Source organism: Chamaea fasciata, unplaced genomic scaffold, assembly GCF_029207755.1.
Source record: "Chamaea fasciata isolate MVZ Bird 193981 ecotype frontalis unplaced genomic scaffold, bChaFas1.0.hap1 SCAF_8, whole genome shotgun sequence".
In the NCBI taxonomy this organism is placed as follows: domain Eukaryota; kingdom Metazoa; phylum Chordata; class Aves; order Passeriformes; family Sylviidae; genus Chamaea; species Chamaea fasciata.
Window position 1 is genome coordinate 8,979,514 of NW_027094093.1, and position 19,564 is coordinate 8,999,077.

General features: G+C 48.9%; 1 protein-coding gene across 1 annotated transcript; it reads right to left on the reverse strand.

Moving 5' to 3' along the window:
• Window positions 1-10,620: 10,620 nt before the first annotated feature.
• On the reverse strand, window positions 10,621-11,593 carry LOC136293058 (testis-specific serine/threonine-protein kinase 6-like). Its single transcript, XM_066189313.1, is given in 2 exon segments — window positions 10,621-10,663; window positions 10,665-11,593. Coding segments are annotated over 2 exon segments (972 nt in total).
• Window positions 11,594-19,564: the final 7,971 nt, after the last annotated feature.

Consider the following 19,564-nt stretch of genomic DNA (forward strand, 5'->3'; position numbering starts at 1 on the left):
AGCTTGCAGTGGAAGATCCTAAATTTTCATTACATCACAAACTTCTTAATATCATATGGGGCTTGTGATGGCAGGTTCCTGAGTTTCCATGAACTGTTCTGGGGATAATATTAAAAAAAAAAAAATCAAAGAAAATCCAGCTATTTCTGATAAAGAAAAAGGACATTTGTTCTAAACAAACAGCAAACCTATATCAACATAAGTGTATGAATGTTTCCAGCTCATATTCAGACCATTTCTGGCACAGATATGTTCTCCTTGACCCTGTATTTGAACACTATTTAGAAACTGTTGTGTTGATATGACCTGCTGTTCTGCACATGATTGGCTCCAGGGATATGGGGTTTGATCCTACCTGGGTGATTTTCTTCCTACTGGTGAAGGAGGCAGGATTTCTCGGGGTAAAACAAAAAAACCAACAAGAGAACAAAGTGGAAAATGGGGACTCTGAGCCATTTCATGCTTCAAGTTTCAATCCCACAGAATCATGGAACAGTCTGAGTTGAAAGGACCATTAAAGATCTCTAGTCCAATCCCTGCTTTGATGAGCAGGACTTGAACTACATGAGATTGCTCAGAGCCCTGTCCAGTGTGACCATCTTCAGGTTTTTCTGTACAGAGAGGGTGAGGAAAACCTTTTCAAAGAAAGCAGAACATCCTTCCCCGCTGCCAGACCCTGGGATGCCATGGGTGGGGGCTACATCCAGCCGGGGTGAAGCAAAACCAGATGTGATCTACTAATGGAGTTGAAAAACCATTCTCAGTCTTGGAAAAAAGAAGAAACAAAATGGATCCTAGCAACTAGAAATAAGAGTTGTATTTATAGCTATTTCTTTCCTAGAAATGGCTGGAAAAGTAAGACCGAGGCTGCAGTTTCACATTTCAGCATAAGCTGAACTGCCACGCTCCCTGTCACTGCAACACTGTGGTCTGGTCCTTCCTGGACCTTTCAGTGAGCCAGGAACTTGGGCTGCAAGGGCTGAAAAGTCACCCTGTGACAGGAGCTCCCTGGGGAACACAGGTGCCTGTGCAGCCCCGCAGGGTGGGACAGGGGAGGGGACATGGGGATCTGTGCCTCTGGCTTGGGCAGGATGCACAGCCACGCACTGGGATAGCAGTTGTGTTTTCTGCAGTCACGGCAGGTGTCAGGGACTTCATAAACTCTCTTAGAAGACACTGCGTGTCAAAATCACAGCTTTTCTAACTTAAGAGAGACACGCATCCCGGATTTTTTCCCCAGAAAGGAGAGGAAGCGGTGGATATAGATCCTGCTGCAATGTCACCACCTCAAAGCGCGTTTCAAAGTCTCTCTGTGCCCTGGTGCTGACTTTGTTACAAACCAGACCCGGGCTCGAACAGCACTGGGCTGGGAGTGATGGGAGCAGCTCGGCACATGTGCTAATGAGCCCAGCACTTGGCAGCCACACAGGGAAGCCAGACGTGCAAGGCAGCAGGCGCTGTGAATGCAGCCTGCTGTGTCATTGCGCCACATCCGCGTGGGTCACTCAGGGAAATTAGGGATGAACACGAAATTAACGACTGTACGAAACCTTTCCCCTCCCAGATGATGACAAAATTCTCATCGGCTTTGTGGGGGCCAGGACCTCTCCCCATTCTCATGTAGGTTTTCTGTGCAGACACCAAGCAGTTCATTACAGAGCTTCCAGCTGGGATCATAATGTCATTTCCTCTGCTATTTGCCTGGATTCCTTTTTCATATGTTCCCATTCCCTCCCCAGGCTTGCTGAAGAACTGCTTTGCTAATTTACAATTTACCTGCCAGATAGCTCTGGTGGGAAGGTTGCCCTGGGTTTCCGAGGAAATTATTGCTCTAATCAGAGCGCTGGTGCGTACGCCTGGCACGGAGCGAAGCACGCGCCTCCTTTTCGGCTCCGTGGACGCAACATCCAGTGTGCAAGCTTTGGCACGAGTCCTCAGGCTGGCCCGCCTCCAGGCCAAGGATCACATCTCCTGTCCCTAGGGAATGTGAGTTTAAATCACTGCAGCTCAGCGATGCGGGGAATGTGCCACCAGCAGTCCCTGACTGTGCCCTCCTTCAAAGCAGGCGGTGCCCGCTCTCCCCACGTGCTCACGGCAAACACGAGCAGTGTTGCACTGTCAGGGCTCCAAACTTGGCTCCTCCAGCCCGCTTGCTACACACAGCCTGACAGTGGTGTGAGGATGGGAGGAAGGAGAACAAATGTGGGGAGGCAGCGCAGTGCTGGCATGCTTTGAAAGCTGACTCCCTCGTTCCAGATGTTCTAAATCACATGTGGAGAAGTGTTTGTGGTCAGATGCTGCTTGAAACTGATTGTTGATAGTCTCCTGAGACAGCCTGTGACAAATTGAATAATAAAAATGCTGAAAATAGCATAGTTATTCCCTGGAAAAGCAAAGTTCCCACAATCCAACAAGCTGGGAAAGTTGTTGAACTTTCTTTGGACACAATGTGCTCTTTTTCTGTGTGTGTATGTTCTTCAGCCTTCCGTGGGTCTCCAGGCCTTTTCCTTATGACCCTTCCTCTTCTTAGGAGCTCGAGGCAGCCACGTTTCCAGCCTCCCCAGCAGCAGCAGCTGAACTGATCACCAGCCTGTACCATGAAGAGCAGTCTCCCACACTCCATGAACCTCGTAGTTTGCTCCCTGGTGCCGTGGGTTGATGCAGGTTTGTCTTTGTAGGGCATTTTTCATAAACTGCTGGGAAAGCTGTCTTACAGGACACCTATTGCTGAAATCTTCACCACAACAGCCCATCCTGGCCCGCAGCAGTCCTCTCCCGGCCACGCCTGGAGATTCCTTTCCCATTAGTCTACTTGTGGCACCGCAAGGTGCAATCCTGACCTTCCATCCTCAGTGCATGGGCAACCAGGGACAGCCACCATGCCAGGGTTTGGTGCTCTGTGTATCCTCCCTGAAGCAGAAGGCCTGAGGTCAGCGAGTGCTCCAGGAGCGCTTGGTGAGGGCAGGTCCCTCTTGAGAAGTTGGTAGTTTAATTAGTGGAAGTGGTGTTTTTCATGGTAAGAGGAGATTTGCTGCAGGCTGCTTATGCTGCAGTAGTGGATTCCATTTCTGGTGGCAGAGGTAATAAAAGTCATGGGTAATGACAAGATGTGGAAATGTTTGGAGTGCCCAGAGTGAGACTGTGTGTGTTTTGTTAGCCATCAACAGTCCTTTTTATTTGATGGATGCTAAATACATACAAGTGACCAGAGTCTGTCTACTACTGGAAAAATGTCACCACTACAAAAACTCCCCTTCTGTGTGCTGATTTCTCTATTTCTCTGGTACTGGAATTAGCTATAGATACAGTCCTGTTCTGGCATGAATTGCAGACCTGCAGGCATATTTAGTTAAAATTTTTGTGCCAATAGATTTAGGGGAAGGTCTTGCAAATATAGGCTCACCTAAGTGATGCGTTGTGATGATCTTTCTGTGGGTGATGATTCTGACCACTGCTCAACATAGTGGTTTGTTTTTTCTGACCATTTGTTCTGGAGACTGGCAATGTTTGGACTTCCAGCAGAGCTCATAACTGAGGTCATCAGCGTTTTAACACATACACTCAGTTGAAGTCCTGACCCTACGTGCCAAAGTCTTCTCTGATGCTTTTTGTTCAATGGAATATTCCACTCTCCCACCAGCCTGCTCACCCAGACCTCTGCTGCTCCCCTGCTGTCAGGCAGGTCACCAGCTGATGCCCATTTTTGTGTCCTCCCTGACTGCTGTTGGGCTGTGGAGCTTCGTAAGAGAAGCATCTGCAGTGCAACTATTCCTCCCCCACATAAAAATCTGAGGCGTGCAGAAAATTCAGGGGTGGAGTAAAACCAAAGAAATGGAGGGAGGTGCAATAAAAAACACAAATGCTTTAGGAGTGTTGCAGCCAAAATATGAAAGGCTCCAGTTTCGTAATGAAATTAAGTTTGTGCTGAGCTGTTGGTCTGAAGTTTAGATCCTGCATGATGTGTTGAGAATAGCATTTGCAAAAGATTTAATTTGCTGACAGACTGGTGCTCTGTCCCAAAACCACCAGCACAGTTCACTCCATGACTCTCTCCCACCAGGCGCTGCCTGAAATAGTCTAACAAAAGACAGAAAACTGGCTGTGCTTTTCCTGCCATGAAGATGAGATGCAGGAGATGATGGCTGCAGGAAAGGCTACAGTCTCCACTGTAGTTTTCTCCTAGATGGTTACCTGTCCTGAGTAATGTCTTGCACTCACACCTTCATAGTTAACCGTGCTGCTGAGTCAGAAACTGTTGTGTGATCAGCTCAAGAAGTACTGAAGTGACTGTGGTGCTTCCCCGGGCTGGCTGAGCCCTGCATCCCCCTGTGCCACCACTGCTATCCCACCAGCTGCCCATCATTCCCCATCCTCCCTTCTTGGGCTTAGGAGCTCTGTCCCTGCCTGGGTCTGAGCCACCCCTGGGTGCTTCCTTCACCAGTAGTAGTTTTCTTTCTGGTGGTTTGTGGATCTGTTGCTTGCTGGGACTCACTTTTGACATTTCTCCCCCTATTTATCCAAACGTGTGTGTTTATTTAAAGGTTGTTGTGTTTTTATGTGAAGCTTGCTAGTAGGTGCAACCCTCCCGTGGGTCCTTCTTCCAGCAATTCCCTAGCTCCATCACTAATAAATAAATAGAGCTCTTGATATTGGAAGAGATAATTAGCTGTGTGATGCAGAGAAACTGAAATTGCTTTCCTCAAGATTTATTTGTCAATTACAGCTTGCCCCGGATGGTGCAGCTTGAACCATTTTCTGGATGGGGAGAAATATGTTGAATAGAAGGGAAGCTGTTGTTGTAATAAATGACTGGGTGCATATGTGCATGACTGTGTGGTTTAGCTCTTCCATAATAAGTATCCTATTAACATGCTAATGAACATGCAAACAAGAAGCCAAGGATTATCATTATTTTTGAGACAATAATGTGTATTTTGGGGTTTTTTTGCTTGTAATTAATGAGAATGTTGTCTGGTGTGTTGGTGTCCCCTGGGCTGGTTTGTTGCTCTGCCAGGAGGAGGTAGCAGCCCATGTGCTGCACAAATCCTGCCTCTCCTCTTGGCAAACTCCAGTTTGCCTCCACCCACCAAATCCTGCCATGTACTTGTGGAGGAACTCCAACATCTTACCAGCCTTCAGGCTGGGCATGCCAAGGTCTGAGGTAGCACTAAGCCAAGCCAGCTGCAATGCGTGCTCCATATGTATTTTTGATTAAGGTTTTAGTGGAAATGGCACGTTTCTCTAGAGAATGTACTGACATGACAGTGCTGGGCAGAGTATTCTGATGAAATGATGCTGCCAGTTACAATTCCAGTGGGTTGCTACAGTACATGGAGAAAAAGGAAAGTGACCATATGGAGGAGGAATGGTCAGGGATTTCTGAAGGGCTTGTCTGGAGGTGCTCAGTCTCCTCAGCTACTATTTATTTTAAAATAGTTTAGTGGGACTTGAGAGTTCTCAGCATTTGGTGAGATCTGGCTTCTCTGGAAATATATTCCTGCGAGGGTACAAGGTGGTCTGTGACCCTGTTGCGGGCCAGGTGACTCTGCTGACGCTGTGGCCATTGACCTTGTCACATTGTTGGTGTTAAATGGGTCTGCTAAGAGGCATTTAATTAGTTTCCTTTTATTTTTTTTCCTTTTCCCCCTCAAGAATCACTTGTATTGTAAAGCACACCGAGCTGTGCTGCTCAGAAACGCTTCTCTGATTCTCGGTAATGCATGAGGCAAACAGCCCTGTGGTGTCTCACTCTCTGCTCTTTGTGAGGACACCTACAGATCGCACAGTCCAAGAGAAGGTTCCCTCCTGAGACCAAGGTGCTTCTCATTTGTGAAGTGAGATCTTCTGAGGAAGAGATGATCAGTAAAAAAAAGACACTTGTACGCAGGATCTGGCCCAATAGGGCTCCTGTGACATTTAGGTGCTAGCTGAAGTAATGAACATCTGCCAGCTGAGAGGAGGAAATAACACCACAAATGTCTTTCAGGGAATCTGCTGGTTGCTGCTGCGGCTGATAATAACGTGAGAAGGAATGAAGGAGCACAGACACCCCACCCACCTTTGTGTGGCTCTCTAACTTCAAAGACAAATACCCAACAGCCACGCTCAGGTCCCTATGTCGTGTTGCCTCCTGTAAGAACAGTAATATCCAAAATGTAATTAGCACACGGAGGCGCACTGCTTGCTGTCCCACTTTTTAATGGGTCTAGAAAATACAGCTATTTCTCACCCTTGCAGTCAAACTCATGGAGAAGTCTGTGTCTCTCTGAAACGAAGAATAGTTGTCACCTTGTAGCACAAAAAATTGTGTGTTTGTGGGATCACAGGGTAATTCATGCAGGAGGGAAGGCTGGATGGAGATCTCCTGCCCAACGTGCTGCTCAAGGCAGGGCCAGCTCTGAGATCAGACCAGGGACTTTGTCCTGTTGGCCCTTGGAAACCTCCAAGGACTGAGATGCCCCAGCTGAGGGCAGCCTGTGTCACATCCTGGTGAGTGCCACCCTGGCTCTTGAAAAGGGCTGCTAAATGCAGTCAGGAAATTTGGATCCCTCATTCAGAATGTGGAAAAGAAGCTCCACCCATCTGTGTTTGTAGTCTACTTCCTTTCATTCATTTACAGGGTAAAATGAAGTTGATCTGGAAGCAGTTTTGGAGAGGAAAATCATACGTCTTTCCAGACCGTCAAATATTGTTGAATTTATTATTGCTTGAAGACAGAGTCATGATCTGGCCAGAGGACGAGCTGCCAGGGAAGCTTTGAACTGTAATGTAAAATGAAATCCCTTTGGCCTGAGGTAAGCCCCTTAGCCTGTGCACTGTAACACAGGAAGAATAATATTTACCACTTGGTGCAAGAGCAAGGATTAATGTTTGCTAGGTGCTGTGAAAATCAGAATATTATTTATAGAAAGCTTCTTGTTTCCAAGGAAAGTTATGTGCGCAAAGACCCCCTGGATCCTGTTCTGTGGTGAGAACCTCTTTTTAGCTTTTTTTATTGTGCTCAATATAACCAAAAGGCTCAAGACAGGAAAATGTGTGCCCCCATTCTCCCTCCATATCTCTTCTGGCAGATAACCAAGTGAAGAGACCTGCAGAGGTGATGAAAAGAGAGGATGAGGAGATTTTCAGCTGAAGAAGGATTGACACAAAGTCATGGAGACCCATAATTGGTGCAGCAAGGTCCAGAAAAGAGCCAGGAGAATTCCAGGTCACTGGAGAAAAGGCTGCTTGCACTGAAGGCTGCAATTACAGAAAGGTTAATGTATTCAAGCAGGGCTGAGTTGGCTCAATTGCCTGTTGGAAACTTTGCCTCTGCAGCGAGGTCGGGTCAGGCAGGTACAGCTCTTGCCTGACCTGCTGCTGCTGCCTGGGCCCGGGGTAATTGGAGCAGGTCAGTGGGAGCCTGGCTTGGCTGCAGGAGAGATGGAGAGAGAGCCCTGGGAGAGCCAGCCCTGGGTTAGTGCAGGAGTACGTGAGGTGTTTGATTACCCGGCAGTGCTTTCCCACAAGTCATGAATGTACTTATCTCCAGAGTTTGGTAATGTGTAGACTTTTAAGTGGCTGAGTCCTGAAGCTTATCAGACACATCAGCCATGGCCTAAAATCTTGAAAGCAAATTTTGCTGAGCTGAAAAGGGAGCTTTAATGTCGGTGTGCAGTGAATTACCTCCCTTCCTTTCACTTGCCTGAAATAAAGGCTGTATTTCAGGCAAAGTGATGCAGAATATGGACAAAAGAGCAGAGGGAGGAGAGCTATACTAAAGGTCTGGAAGACATCTTTGAAATTTATAATGCTCTTTTAAGATTAAATGGGGCAAAATTGCTTCAAGATGATCTCAAGAAAACACTAAACACTCTACTCAGCTGAATGTCCTTCCAAGAGTCCCTCTAACTGATTTCAAGACACACATCTAAAAATCTGAAGGACCTTCCAGTGAGCCTGCCGGTGACACAGGGCACCATGACAGGCAGCAAGAGGGCTGTGGATGGGGTAATGCTCACACCATGCAATGAGCCAACAGGAGCCGGGTGCTGGCACAGCACTCAGCTGTGTGTCTCATACAGGCCCTGGACATTTGCTTTCTTGTCCTCGGAGAAGGATTGACTGGCACACAGTTATTTGTGTAGATTGCTTGGTGGTCAGGTCCCCCACGGAAAGTTGTTTATTGTGTGCTGATACGACACAGGACCTTTCACTTCCAGATTGTGCTGTGCCTGTACAGCCTGGGGAGGACAGAGTGACACTGCAGGACGAGTCTGGTGGGACTCATCAGGATATTGATAACCCAGTGTGGCTGTTTGTGCCTCCAACACGCTTGTTCTAATTCCAAGGGCTGTCCCATAAACACAGGGCTTTGAGGTCAGGATAGAGGGGTTCATCTGCCAGCAGTCAGGGAAGGGGCACTTCCATCAACTCTGCACCTCCCAGGAAGGCTAAAAAGGTTAAAGGTCAAAAATTTCTACCCTCCTGAGGAGGAGATGAGCTTAGGGAAGCAGCAGGCTTAGCACATGCAGAGGCCTCTGGAGGGGAGGAGTGCTGGCAGAGCCATGAGCCTCTGCCTCATCCTGCTCAAAGCCTCTGCCCCTGCCCTCCTTCAGAACTGACATCCCACTGGTGAAAATTAGATAAGAATTGGCTCGGGGTCTTTAATTGTGATTTTTATTTTTAATTTGCATAATTAGACGTGTAATGGGCTATTTTCTCAGCCTGGGGACTGCTCTGAGGTCGTTAGTGCTGGCCCTGGGAGATCACCATCTGCCTGCAGAGGGCAAGGGCTGCGGGCAGCCAGAGGAGCCTCCTGTGGCTCGTTCAAACCTCTCCCCACTTGAACCCCAGCTGCTTTCCCAAGCCACCCAAGGGGGTACAGCCTCACAAAACATTACTCATCCCTCCCAGCTGGTGTCCTCAACAGATGCAACCGTTTAGGAGAATGTAGTGCTGAGGGGAGAGTAATAGGGCCTGGATTTTAGGACTCCCACTGTGTTAGCTGTATCTTTAAGGAAAGAAGGTTAAGACAGAGCAAAAGGGGAGGCAACACAGCAGCACCACGTTTGTGCTTCCCAGGTTATGGGGAGGTACCTGGATGCAAGCAAGGGCTGGAGGGAGGCAGTTGATGGAGATGGACAGGTACTTGGATGTCCTGGGGCATGGATTGGGATGAGACTGGAAGGTGAGTAGAAAATGAAGAAATGAGCCTTGCTTACACCACCCTGAAGTCCACCTCCTTGCTTCCCACATCCTTATGACTTCTTCCCTTCCTTTCCATCCCCTTCTTGATCCTTCCCAAGCCTGTTTCCACAGCCCTGGATGGCCACAGGACACCCTTTGTATCCCGTTACTCTGTCCACTTCAGACTTTGCTGCTGCAAGTTCTATTTTGCAGCTGCGAGAAGAACAAAATGAATCTTCATTCTGGGGGTGGCAAAATTCCCAGTAAGCCTGCATGTAGCTGAAAAGCCTTGGGCTGGCTCTGCTGCCACATCTTGTTCTACTTAAATTTCTGCTTTTAATAGACCCAAAATGTTTGTTTTGGGAAAGGTGTTTCCACCTCCTCCAGCAGAGCCACGTGCAGTGGTTTGTTCATGTCAGACACGGCCTGGCCACGGGCTGTGCTGCTGGGGCTGTGCTGTGTCAGCTCACGAGGCACCATCATCCTCAAACCACCCAACTGGACATTTCCTCTTAGACTTCAATTCCAGTGGGAGCTGGAGGCTGTTCAGAGTGGGTTGAAATGTCTCCTGAAAGCACATTTCAGACGCCAGCTCCTACCTTTAATTAACCCTTTAAAATGGGACTTGCCCATAAGGACCCACAAAAGATTTTGGGGCTTGCATTAAGAGTAATTGGTAATTTTCCAGACTGAAGCTGGTCAGAGGAGTTAGAAAAACAGTTCTCTTTTATACCTTTATCACTTTTCCCTTTCAGGTTCTCCATACCAGTGGCATTTCTCACCAAGTGTCTTTTGGCAGACATTTCAAATATTGCTGAGAATAAATATCTGAAAGATGCTCCATGTAAGGCGTGGATCTCAAAGCCACACCAAAACTTTTGGCTGGGTAATGCTGTCCAGCTGCCTGCAAAAATCCGAGTGTGACTTTGGGCTGTGAGTATCACTCTGAGATCGAAATAGTGGCACACACAAAAAATGTGGCATTTTCTCTGCAGCAGTGATCTGTAGGACCACTGATTCTCCCCTGCCACCAAGTACAGTTTGGTGGTGAACAAGGCTGAGGAGAAGCCAAGATGCCTGTGAGAACAGCTCTCCTCCCACAGTTCCTGTACAAGCAGCAGCAGAGGGTGGGGAGGAGCAGACTGGGGTGGCTGTGCCTGAGTTTTGGTTTTCTAAGGAGCAGGCACCATGATGGGCTGTGCTGCTGCACCTCACCACCCTGCCCTGGCAACTCTGTTGTGTCTCGAAACCCAGCCTGCAGCAGGCTCCCACTGCAGCTGTGGGATCTGACCACCCCTGAGAGCACACGGCCTTGCTGGTGCCTGAAATTCATTCATCTCCACACACAGGCACCCCTAAGCTTTAAGACAATCAACAAACCACAGAAATGCTTTTTCATGACAGTATTGCACCAAAATGCCCTTCCAGAATCTTCAGGGAGGGCTGTCTCCTTCAGATGTCCCCAATCAGCCAGCAGTTCTTGGCGATCTGCCCCGGGCCGGGAGGACGGGGTGTACTGCAGCAGCTGGGTGATGAGGGCTTGGCAGGGCTCTGGCAGTGGGAGCACCCTCTCTGGGTACATCACTCCCCTCTTCTGCAGCTGGGGCATGCTCAGGACATTGCTGTCATCAAAGGGAATGTTGCCCACCACCATCATGTAGAGCATCACCCCCAAGCTCCAAATGTCGTACTTCTTGGCGTAGTAGGGGATGCCCATGAGCACCTCCGGGGAAGCGAAGGCCGCTGACCCACAGAAGGTGGTGCTCAGGTCCGGGTACCCTTTGAGCTCCTTGCTGAAGCTGAAGTCGCTGATCTTGGCGCGGTGGCCGTCGGCCGAGAGCAGCACATTCTCACACTTGAGGTCCCGGTGCACCAGGTTGCGGTCGTGCAGGTAGCACACGGCCCTCACCACCTGCACGAAGATGTCCCGGGCACTGGGGGCACAGGGCAGCTCTCCCAGGCTCTCCAGCATCTGCATCAGGGTGGTGTCCATGGCCTCCATCACGATGTAGAGCTTCTTGTTGCAGACCTCGATGAGCTCGAAGACGCGCACGATGTTGGGGTGCTGGATCCTGCGCACGATGGAGAGCTCCCGAGGCAGGAACTTGAACACCACAGCTCGGGATGCTCGCTGTCTGTCCACCACCTTGACAGCCAGGGGCCCCTTGTATCTGTTGGAGGTGGCTGCTTTCACCTTGGAGAAGCTGCCCTCCCCTAGCGTCTGACCCAGCCTGTAGCCCAGCTCGCTGAGTATCCTCTCTCCTCTGTTGGGCTTTGGTGGCGTGAGCTGTGGTCTTTTTGGCATGATCTCTGGTTCCAGGAGGCTTGGCTGGAGCTGGTCTTCCTCTACTCCAGGATGGTCATCTTCTACTCCAGGATGGTCTTCTTCTGCTCCAGGATCGGGAAGCTGCATTGTCTCCTCCATGGCAGCTGCTCAACTTCCCCTATGGCAACCCCTTGCTTCCATGCACCGCCTGGGCATTGTGTCGGGTGGAATGTTGTGTGTGACATCTCCTTTGTGAGGTGACATGGGTGGGTCCCCAATGCTCATGGGTGCCCCTGGCATGCCTGCAGACACAGGGGACAACTCTGCTGAGGCTTGGTATTCTAGAGTTTTTTACCCTTTCAGCCTCTTCACTTGAATTCTCAACGTAGGGCTGTATGGAGGAAAGTTTAAATGTCAGCTTTGTGGGGTCAGGGACCCTGTTGGGGACCTATACCAGTTTTCTGCAGGGTATTAGTTACATTAAAATCCAAATTACACAGAGTGGTACAAAGGAGTGACTTCTACTGTCACTAACTGTGAACCACCTTGGCTGGCTACAAATATTGACTTCCTTGGTGAAGGTGCACAGAGCTATTAGATTACTAGGGAGGCCTTCTGACCTTTTGTGGGGTGAACGGGGAACTTTAAATGCATCTTTCAGAAAAAACACCTTTTCAGTTTCTTGAGCTTGCAATTGCTCTTTATCTGTTTTCAACAAAGTGATATTTTGGAGACTTACAGAGAAGTGAGGTCTGAGATCCTTCAGAGACCTTCTGTAACTTGGATTTTAAAAGGTTTTAGTCCATTTTAGTTGCCACAATGTGGCAATCAAATTAGCAGAGTTCAGCTGGGCTGGGCGACAACACCACCCTCCCATCACATGCTGTGTCTAAGACCAGTGTCAGCTCCTCATTCCAGGTGCTGCATCCTTGGCTTTCACAAACAGTTGATCCTGGTTTGTGCTGGGTTTTTTAAGCTGCCTGAGTATCCTGTTCTCCCTGTGGAGCCCACATTTCCTTTCCAGCTGTTCAAAGAAGCCTAGGACCACAAAACCCCGTCTTCCAAAACACCAACCCAAACACTATTTTTAGTTTTTGGATATATGTTTCATTTTGCAAGTCAGATATAAAGAGGACTGGTGATCAGCTGAAGATGAAAGAAAATCTTTCTTGTGAGTCCATCTTGTCAGTATTCTGAAGTCACTTTGAGGAAATTAAAATAGCTCAGGGCTGCAAACATAGGTCTGTTTGTTCTGCAGGGGAGCTTTACTCTGAGCCAAGAGCAAGTAAAGCAGTCACCATGTTGAGTTTTATCTGCTTAGAGGTCTGAATCAGACCATTTTCCCACTTCAGATGTTATTTCTACAGACCTGCTGGAAGTATGGGAATTCACCATGCCACGGAAATACGGTTGCCAGGCATCTACCACCAGGAATACCATCAGGCTGTACCATCAGGCATGTTTGGGCCTTCAAATAAATGCCCCCAGATCTCTTGTTTCTGGAGTGGATCAGCAAGAAGCTGTTTCCCAAGTCTCTGTTCAGAAACTAATGTTACTAAACACAAAAGAATCCCACCTAGCAATCAGGAGGCCAGAGGCAGAAACCCATTTTGCTGGATATGCATGATTTCCTGACAAGTTTAGCCCTTGAGTCATAACCACAGTGACTGCAGCAGAGGTCTGAGCTGGACTTTTCAGAGGAGTTGGGAACTTTGAGATGGCCAAACATAACTGAACCAAGGCAGGCATTTTTATGAGGGAAAAGTGCTTAGACCAGGCTTCCCTTCCCCTTTTGTGACCAAAGCACCTCTGGAAAATACCACTGCTGCTCCTGGGAAGAGAAGGACATGTGCAGACATCTGCAGGGGCTTGGCTGATGCTCAGAATGTATTTTAAAATAGGAATGGGCAGTCACATCACCGGCATGTTCCCACAGGTAAATCCTCACTTATGGGAAGCCCCTTTGAAGCCCCTGCAATACCATAACCAGAAGAGGGAGTGTCCACACGAATGCTGAAAAATCAAAGTGGCAGCCACAAATCAGGTTGCAATGGTAAGGAGTAATGTAGAGGAGTCCTGTGCTGCTGGTAATTCTTTGTCTGCTCGAGGCAGCAGGTCGCTTTGGGGAAGTTTTCTGCAAATTTGGCTGAAGTGGGCAGTTTCAGTGTCAGTAAGCCCTCCTGGGAGACCAAAAAAAGCCTTGTGCAGTCAGATGCTGCTGGAGCATCCTGGGGGTGGGAGGGCTTGCAGGAGATAGGGAAGCAAGCCCCGGTTTCCCAGGGAGGAAGCAGCTATCGAAGCAAACACTCCCCCTCCTGTACGCTCCAGGCTGCAGCTCTGCCAGCTGCCTGGGCTGCAGGCATCGCTGCTGTGCATCCCTGAGCTCCTGCCCCACAGCCAGCAGCATGGCCTGGGACTGCTGCAAACTGCTCCAAAGGCAGGCAGCAAGAGGCTGGGATGAGAGGGTTTGGTTTGGCAGGACACTGCCAGGCAGAGGAGGAGGAACGACAGCTGAGCTCAGCTTTTTGTACTGTCCTTAGATCCCAGAGAAACAGATTTTTGCTTGGTTAGCTGCTGGCTCAACATGTACTGCTATAAAAATGCACCCAAAAATCTCTTTTGTTTTCAATCCCTGCGCCTCAAGTACTGCGACCTGAGGTATAAATATTTTGGTCACACTGATATACTTTAGTAGTGTACTCACTACCAACATATACAAAAAAACCCCTCACCTTCTGTGCTTTCTAGAGCATTTTCTGCATCAAAGCTGTGTTTGTAGAACTGACGTGTTCCATTGCTTTTGTTAATGAGAGCAATCAGAAATCAGGCAGCAATTACTGCTTTGTTAAGTGTGGCATGTGAGCAGGAGGAGCTGCTCTGCAGAGGTATAAATTATTGGAGCTCACTGTCAGGGATTCTGTTATGGGATGTTTCTGACTGGTGGCACGGTTGTGCATCAGCCTGGCATGCAGTTAGTCCCTCTGACAAGGGGCTGATCATCTCCTGAAGGACCATCCCTCTTCCAAAGGGCTTATCAGCTCCTGAAGGACCACCAGGTAAGGCAGTCTTGTGGGAAGCTCATGCAGTTGAAAGTCTCTGGCCCTATGCACTGTGTACAGCCACCTTCGACTGGAGGAGAGCACACAGGCCGTGACATCTAGCAGAACAGGGACTTTTCTCTTTCTGCATCACCCACAGATTTTTTCCCACTGGTAACATGCCTGTGTGTTTCCTTTTGGGGGGGGGGCTGCTCTCTTGTTGAATCTCACTGAGGCAGCACAGCCTCAGTGCCGTTACTGAGATCCCAGCTGAGATACACATGGCAAACCAGGGCCATTAGGTCATGCATGCTTTGGGAACTTCCCCCTCTCCCTGTGAACCCACTGCCCCCAGCCCCTGAGGGCTGTGAGAGTCTCAGATGCCTGCCGTTGATCTGATGACAGACTGACACCTCTGGGGCAGGGATTTCACTGGTGAGTGTGTTTCACTGTTGAGCATAACATGGGTGCTGCTGGCACAAGGGCAGCAAAATACAACTCCTGTGAATGCAGATGTCCAAGAAGCCATAGCATACCATATTTTTATACCTTGTGCCATGAGGCTGTAAGTTACAATGTGTAGCATGACCTCTGCACTTGCACAGAGCCCTCGAGATTTCTTTAAATACCTCTATTTCCATACAAGCAGAAATATTTTGCCCAAGGGCTGCAATGTTCAAGACCGGTCAAGGAATTCCTAGGTGTCCAATTTGTGGCAAGTCCACGACCAGACATTATTTCTTGGCACCCTGTGAATATGGGAATGGGCAAACTTCTGCACAAGAAGTAAAAACAATGTTAACATTTTTGCTTTACTAAGTCATTACAGATAGCACAAAGGGTAACCACAGGTCTTCCCAGCAGATGCTGGAGTTACCAAGATCTTCTTGCCAGCAATGGGCAAAGAAAAACTTTTCTATGTTTTATCCTGTATTTGATTTTATTACTTTTAAAAGTATGTTTGTTCCACTTTCACAGAGACTGCTGGCCTGAAAAGAAGCATGCTGCTCACAGCACAGTTTAAATTCTAATTTTCATGAAGAGATGTTTCTGGCACACGAGTGCTGGCCTCAGGTTTCTCTTTCCATCTATCTGGGTGCTGCAGGTGCAGAAGGCTGGAGAAAATTCTGCACATAATTCCTCTGTAGTGCCATGGAGCTATGCTACAACCTCTGGGTATGAGTACCAAAGGGAACAAGCCAAGCTGAGGCCAACTTGGAAGAGGTGCAGCCAGTGAAGAAAATGACACTTGGCAAATACTCTCCTTTCAATAGTGATGTTACTTGCCCCTTTATTGCCAAGAACCCTTCAGTGTGGTAACTGATCACTGGTGTGTGTGATATCTGAGTAGATGAAAAGTGGGGCAGATCGCATGAAAAGCATACTGAATCCAAGCTGCCTCAGGACCTGAATTGCTGTCCTTGCCGTAGATCCTCTCCTGCAAAATCAAGATGTCTGGGAAGTTATTTTAGGCACTGGTGTCAAACAGACCCAGGAAGTCAAAGGTACAACCTTCTTTCTGAACATCTGATGTTGTGTGTCCGCACAATGACACCCTAAATTTGGCCATGGTGCTGTGGCTCCTCCCTGGCAGCAACAGCAGCGCAGACTAGGGAGAAAACCAGAGTCACAGGTAGTCAGAAAGCTGTGCTGGGCAACGTGCTGGTTTTGCTGCTTCTTTCTTCCCTCTCACGTTTCAAGGACTGGTGTCTGTTTCAGATCTCAGGCTATGCTGGGGGTTTTATCCCTTTGGCAGATAAGGAGTTTTGGGACCTCCCATTCCTGGTGTTCAGAAGTGGCCGTGACCCTCACAGCTGTTTGCCATCACATCTTGCCCTAAGCCTCTTTTCAAACAGCATAAACTAGTGAAGCTGGGTGTGGGACTAATACAAAGTCTCCCAGAAACTGAGCAGGATGAGAGGAATAACACCAAACAGCAAACTCAGTGGATATCCACTCGATTAATCAAGGTTGTTCAGACACCAAAGAGAAACCTGAGGCCAGAACTCGTGTGCCAGAAACATCTCTTCATGAAAATTAGAATTTAAACTGCGTGAGGGACATTAAATGGGTTTGTAAGCCATCAGAGGGAATAGATTCATGGCAATAGGCCATACTACCACCTCTTGGAGCAGCTTGTGAGTGCCTCAGTAGGTGCCAAAGGAGGTGAAAGATAGAAGGGCTAATGGGCTGCTCTACAAAGAGGATTTTGCAGCTGGCATCGTCAGGCCGCACCTGCCAGGAGCCTCAAACCCGAAGGCAAAATCTGAAGTGGAGAGGGAGACAAAATGGGTTAAGCAGGCAGTGACAAGTGAATTGCTGGAGGAGCAGGAAGACTCTCTTGGCAGGTCTGTCTCTGAGAGGCCTTGTACCAAAATTCTTATGGAAAGAGGAAGCAAAGTGAGATCATATGCCTCCATCCTTGTAGTAAGTGGAAAGTCATGCCTGGCTTGTCAGAGCAAAGGAAAACCAGCTGCACAGGGATGCAAGCTTTCCTTTTCAGCTGGAATACCTGCTGAGAGAGGTAGGCATGGCTGCAGAGAGAGGGGAGCAGATGGGGTCCTCAGCCTCGGAGCCCACCACACCCTTTCCTGGCTGGAGGTATTGATTTCCCTGTGTCCTTGTTCAGACGGCTCCTTCCCACCACCTCCCTGCCAAAAGCTGGGAAGCTGCTTCTCTCTTGGCCCACACCGCAGACACTTGGCCCGGCCTCCAAGTGGCTGATTCCTGAGCGTTTCCCAGGGAGACCCTGCAAGCACAGGCCAAAGGGAAGGGCTCCGCAGCACCGACAGGCTGCTGGGTCAAGAGGAGCACTGAGCCTGCTCCTCCTGCCCCTCCTCAAGGCCAGGGGGAGAGCCCAGCTAGCCTCTTGAGGTCCTCTTTGGTGCTGGGCAGCTGGTGACAAAGCCATGGGTAGGAGCTGGGGCTCCATGCTGCACATACCTGAAAGCAAGGAACACGTCTCTGCTCTCCTTATTGCTTCAGGATCCACAAAAAAACCTCTCTTGTAGCTGAAAGATCGAATGCCTCCCACAGCTGGTGACTTGCTTGTCTGTGTTCGTGTGCCTGCTCTCTGTCCCCAGGCAGAGTGAGCTGGTGCTCCCTCACGGCTGGCTGTCCAACAGGAGGGAGAGGTGAGGATTTAAGCAAGGCAAAGCTTTCAAAAGCCACAGCAAGGGCCTCTTGGCTTAGTGGAAAGGGAGTTGGAAGTGGGCGGCAATGAGGGTCGAGAGGAAAGCTGCTCAGCTCCCAGCTTTTCTCACCACATCAGGTAATGTCTGTTAAATCCAAATATAATCTAGAAAAGCAGGTAAGCATTTTGTGTTTAACTATCTCAAGTGAACAGCACTTTCCTCCTTGCAGTGATTTACTTACCTGCCTGTGGAGAGCATGATACGTTCAGAGAGAGATTTAGTTGTCTGGTACCTATGTAAGTAATTTGTGGCCAATTAGGGGTTGCAGAATTTGGTCTATAATCAGGCTACAGCAGCCTATGGTGCACAGGGTTGGAAAGTCAATGGTAAAGTTTTAGAGCTCTGAAGCAGATGTTTAAATGTTTTTAAGTGGTATGGATGTTATCAGCGGCTGATTTCGTGAGGTGCGGTGGAGTCATGTGGTAGGTGCTCCACAAACCCCTGAAGTGGCTTCTCCCACAGATCTGGTTAGCCCTGGATGAGCCGGTCGGGGAGGACTGAAGGAGGGGACAGGCTAGACATGCAAACCTTCACCAAGAGAGCTTCAGAGCTGTCAAGAGTGATGAGACAGTTCAGACTGAGATTTGAAGATAGCAAGGCCAGGTTCTAAAGGCACATTCTAAGTGGCAGAAGGAGGTGATCTTGGACCAGATAGTCGGTGTGTGCATATCAAAGAGGGAGGGAGACAGGCAGGCACTTTGGGAACAAGGCTGGAGGCAGCTGACAGGGTCTGGAGGTCTGTTTGCTGAGCAGACACCATCTGTTTACTCCATCCAGCATCTCACTGCACAAGCCTTTAAGGTATTTGAAGCTGAAACTGCCTGAGAAATCAAGCAAGAAACTATCCATGACCCTGGGAGGAAAACTGCCAAGGAAACTGAGCCTTATCACACCCAGCTGCCAAGGGATGGGTGGTTTGGGTGGGGAGTGAGTACAGCCCGGCTCACACCGGCAGCAGCACATCTTGCATGACATCGGCTGCTTTGCTTTCCAGCAAACTGGGCTTTTTGCTGCTTTCCTGCTTGTGGCTTTCCCTAAAGGGAAGCGAATCCATCGAAGGGAGAAGCAGGTGTTCCCTGTTGCCTGCTGGCAGTGGCTGCGGGTCTGGGCTGGGCTGGAGGGATGGCATTCCTTGGCCCCACTGTTTGGGCCGTGGGTGCTCCCGTGACATGAGATCCACATTAATAATCTCCCAGTGCCCAAGCCAGGAGGAATACACAATATCACAGTGCCCTCTTGGGGGCAGGTGTTCCTTGGAAATAGACCTTCGTGATTCGTGTGCTGAGGATCTCACTGCTTGCCACCGTTGTTTATTCTAGCAGCTCCTGCTGCTTGGCTAAATCATGGAATTTCCCACTGAACAATACTCCTCCCGGAGGAGAGTTCAGAGTTGGGTTTTTATTTTATTGCTATTTCTCTGTTGCTGATCTGCGCTTTTGAATGTAAAGTGACTGGGGTGAGGAGTTCCTGAGTGAAGACGGCAGTCTGCCCCCAGAAATGAAACCTGTCTTGTCTAAACGCTGTCAGATCACTCGGCCCCAGCAAGAAACAAATTTTAACAATAGATTTAATTAGCTGGTGTTTGTATTCCTTCACAAAGTGCTCGAGTCCTGCTGCTAGACCTGTCTGCAAGCTCCGGCATCTCGGGTACAGGAGCGTGAAGAACGAGTGAAGCGTTAAATAAGGACGTGGATAAGTGTGGCAATTCCCTGCTGACTGCCCCAACAGCCTGGAGAGGGGAGACTGCGGCCAGTCTCTCTTCCCCTCCACGTTCTGCAGTGCCACCTTTTGTCAAACACGAAAAAGAAATAAAATGTGAATAAAAACACGACTTCCAGCAAATATTTGGGATGATCCTATGGAACTGTAGGTGTATCACAGTTCATATGGCTCTCAAT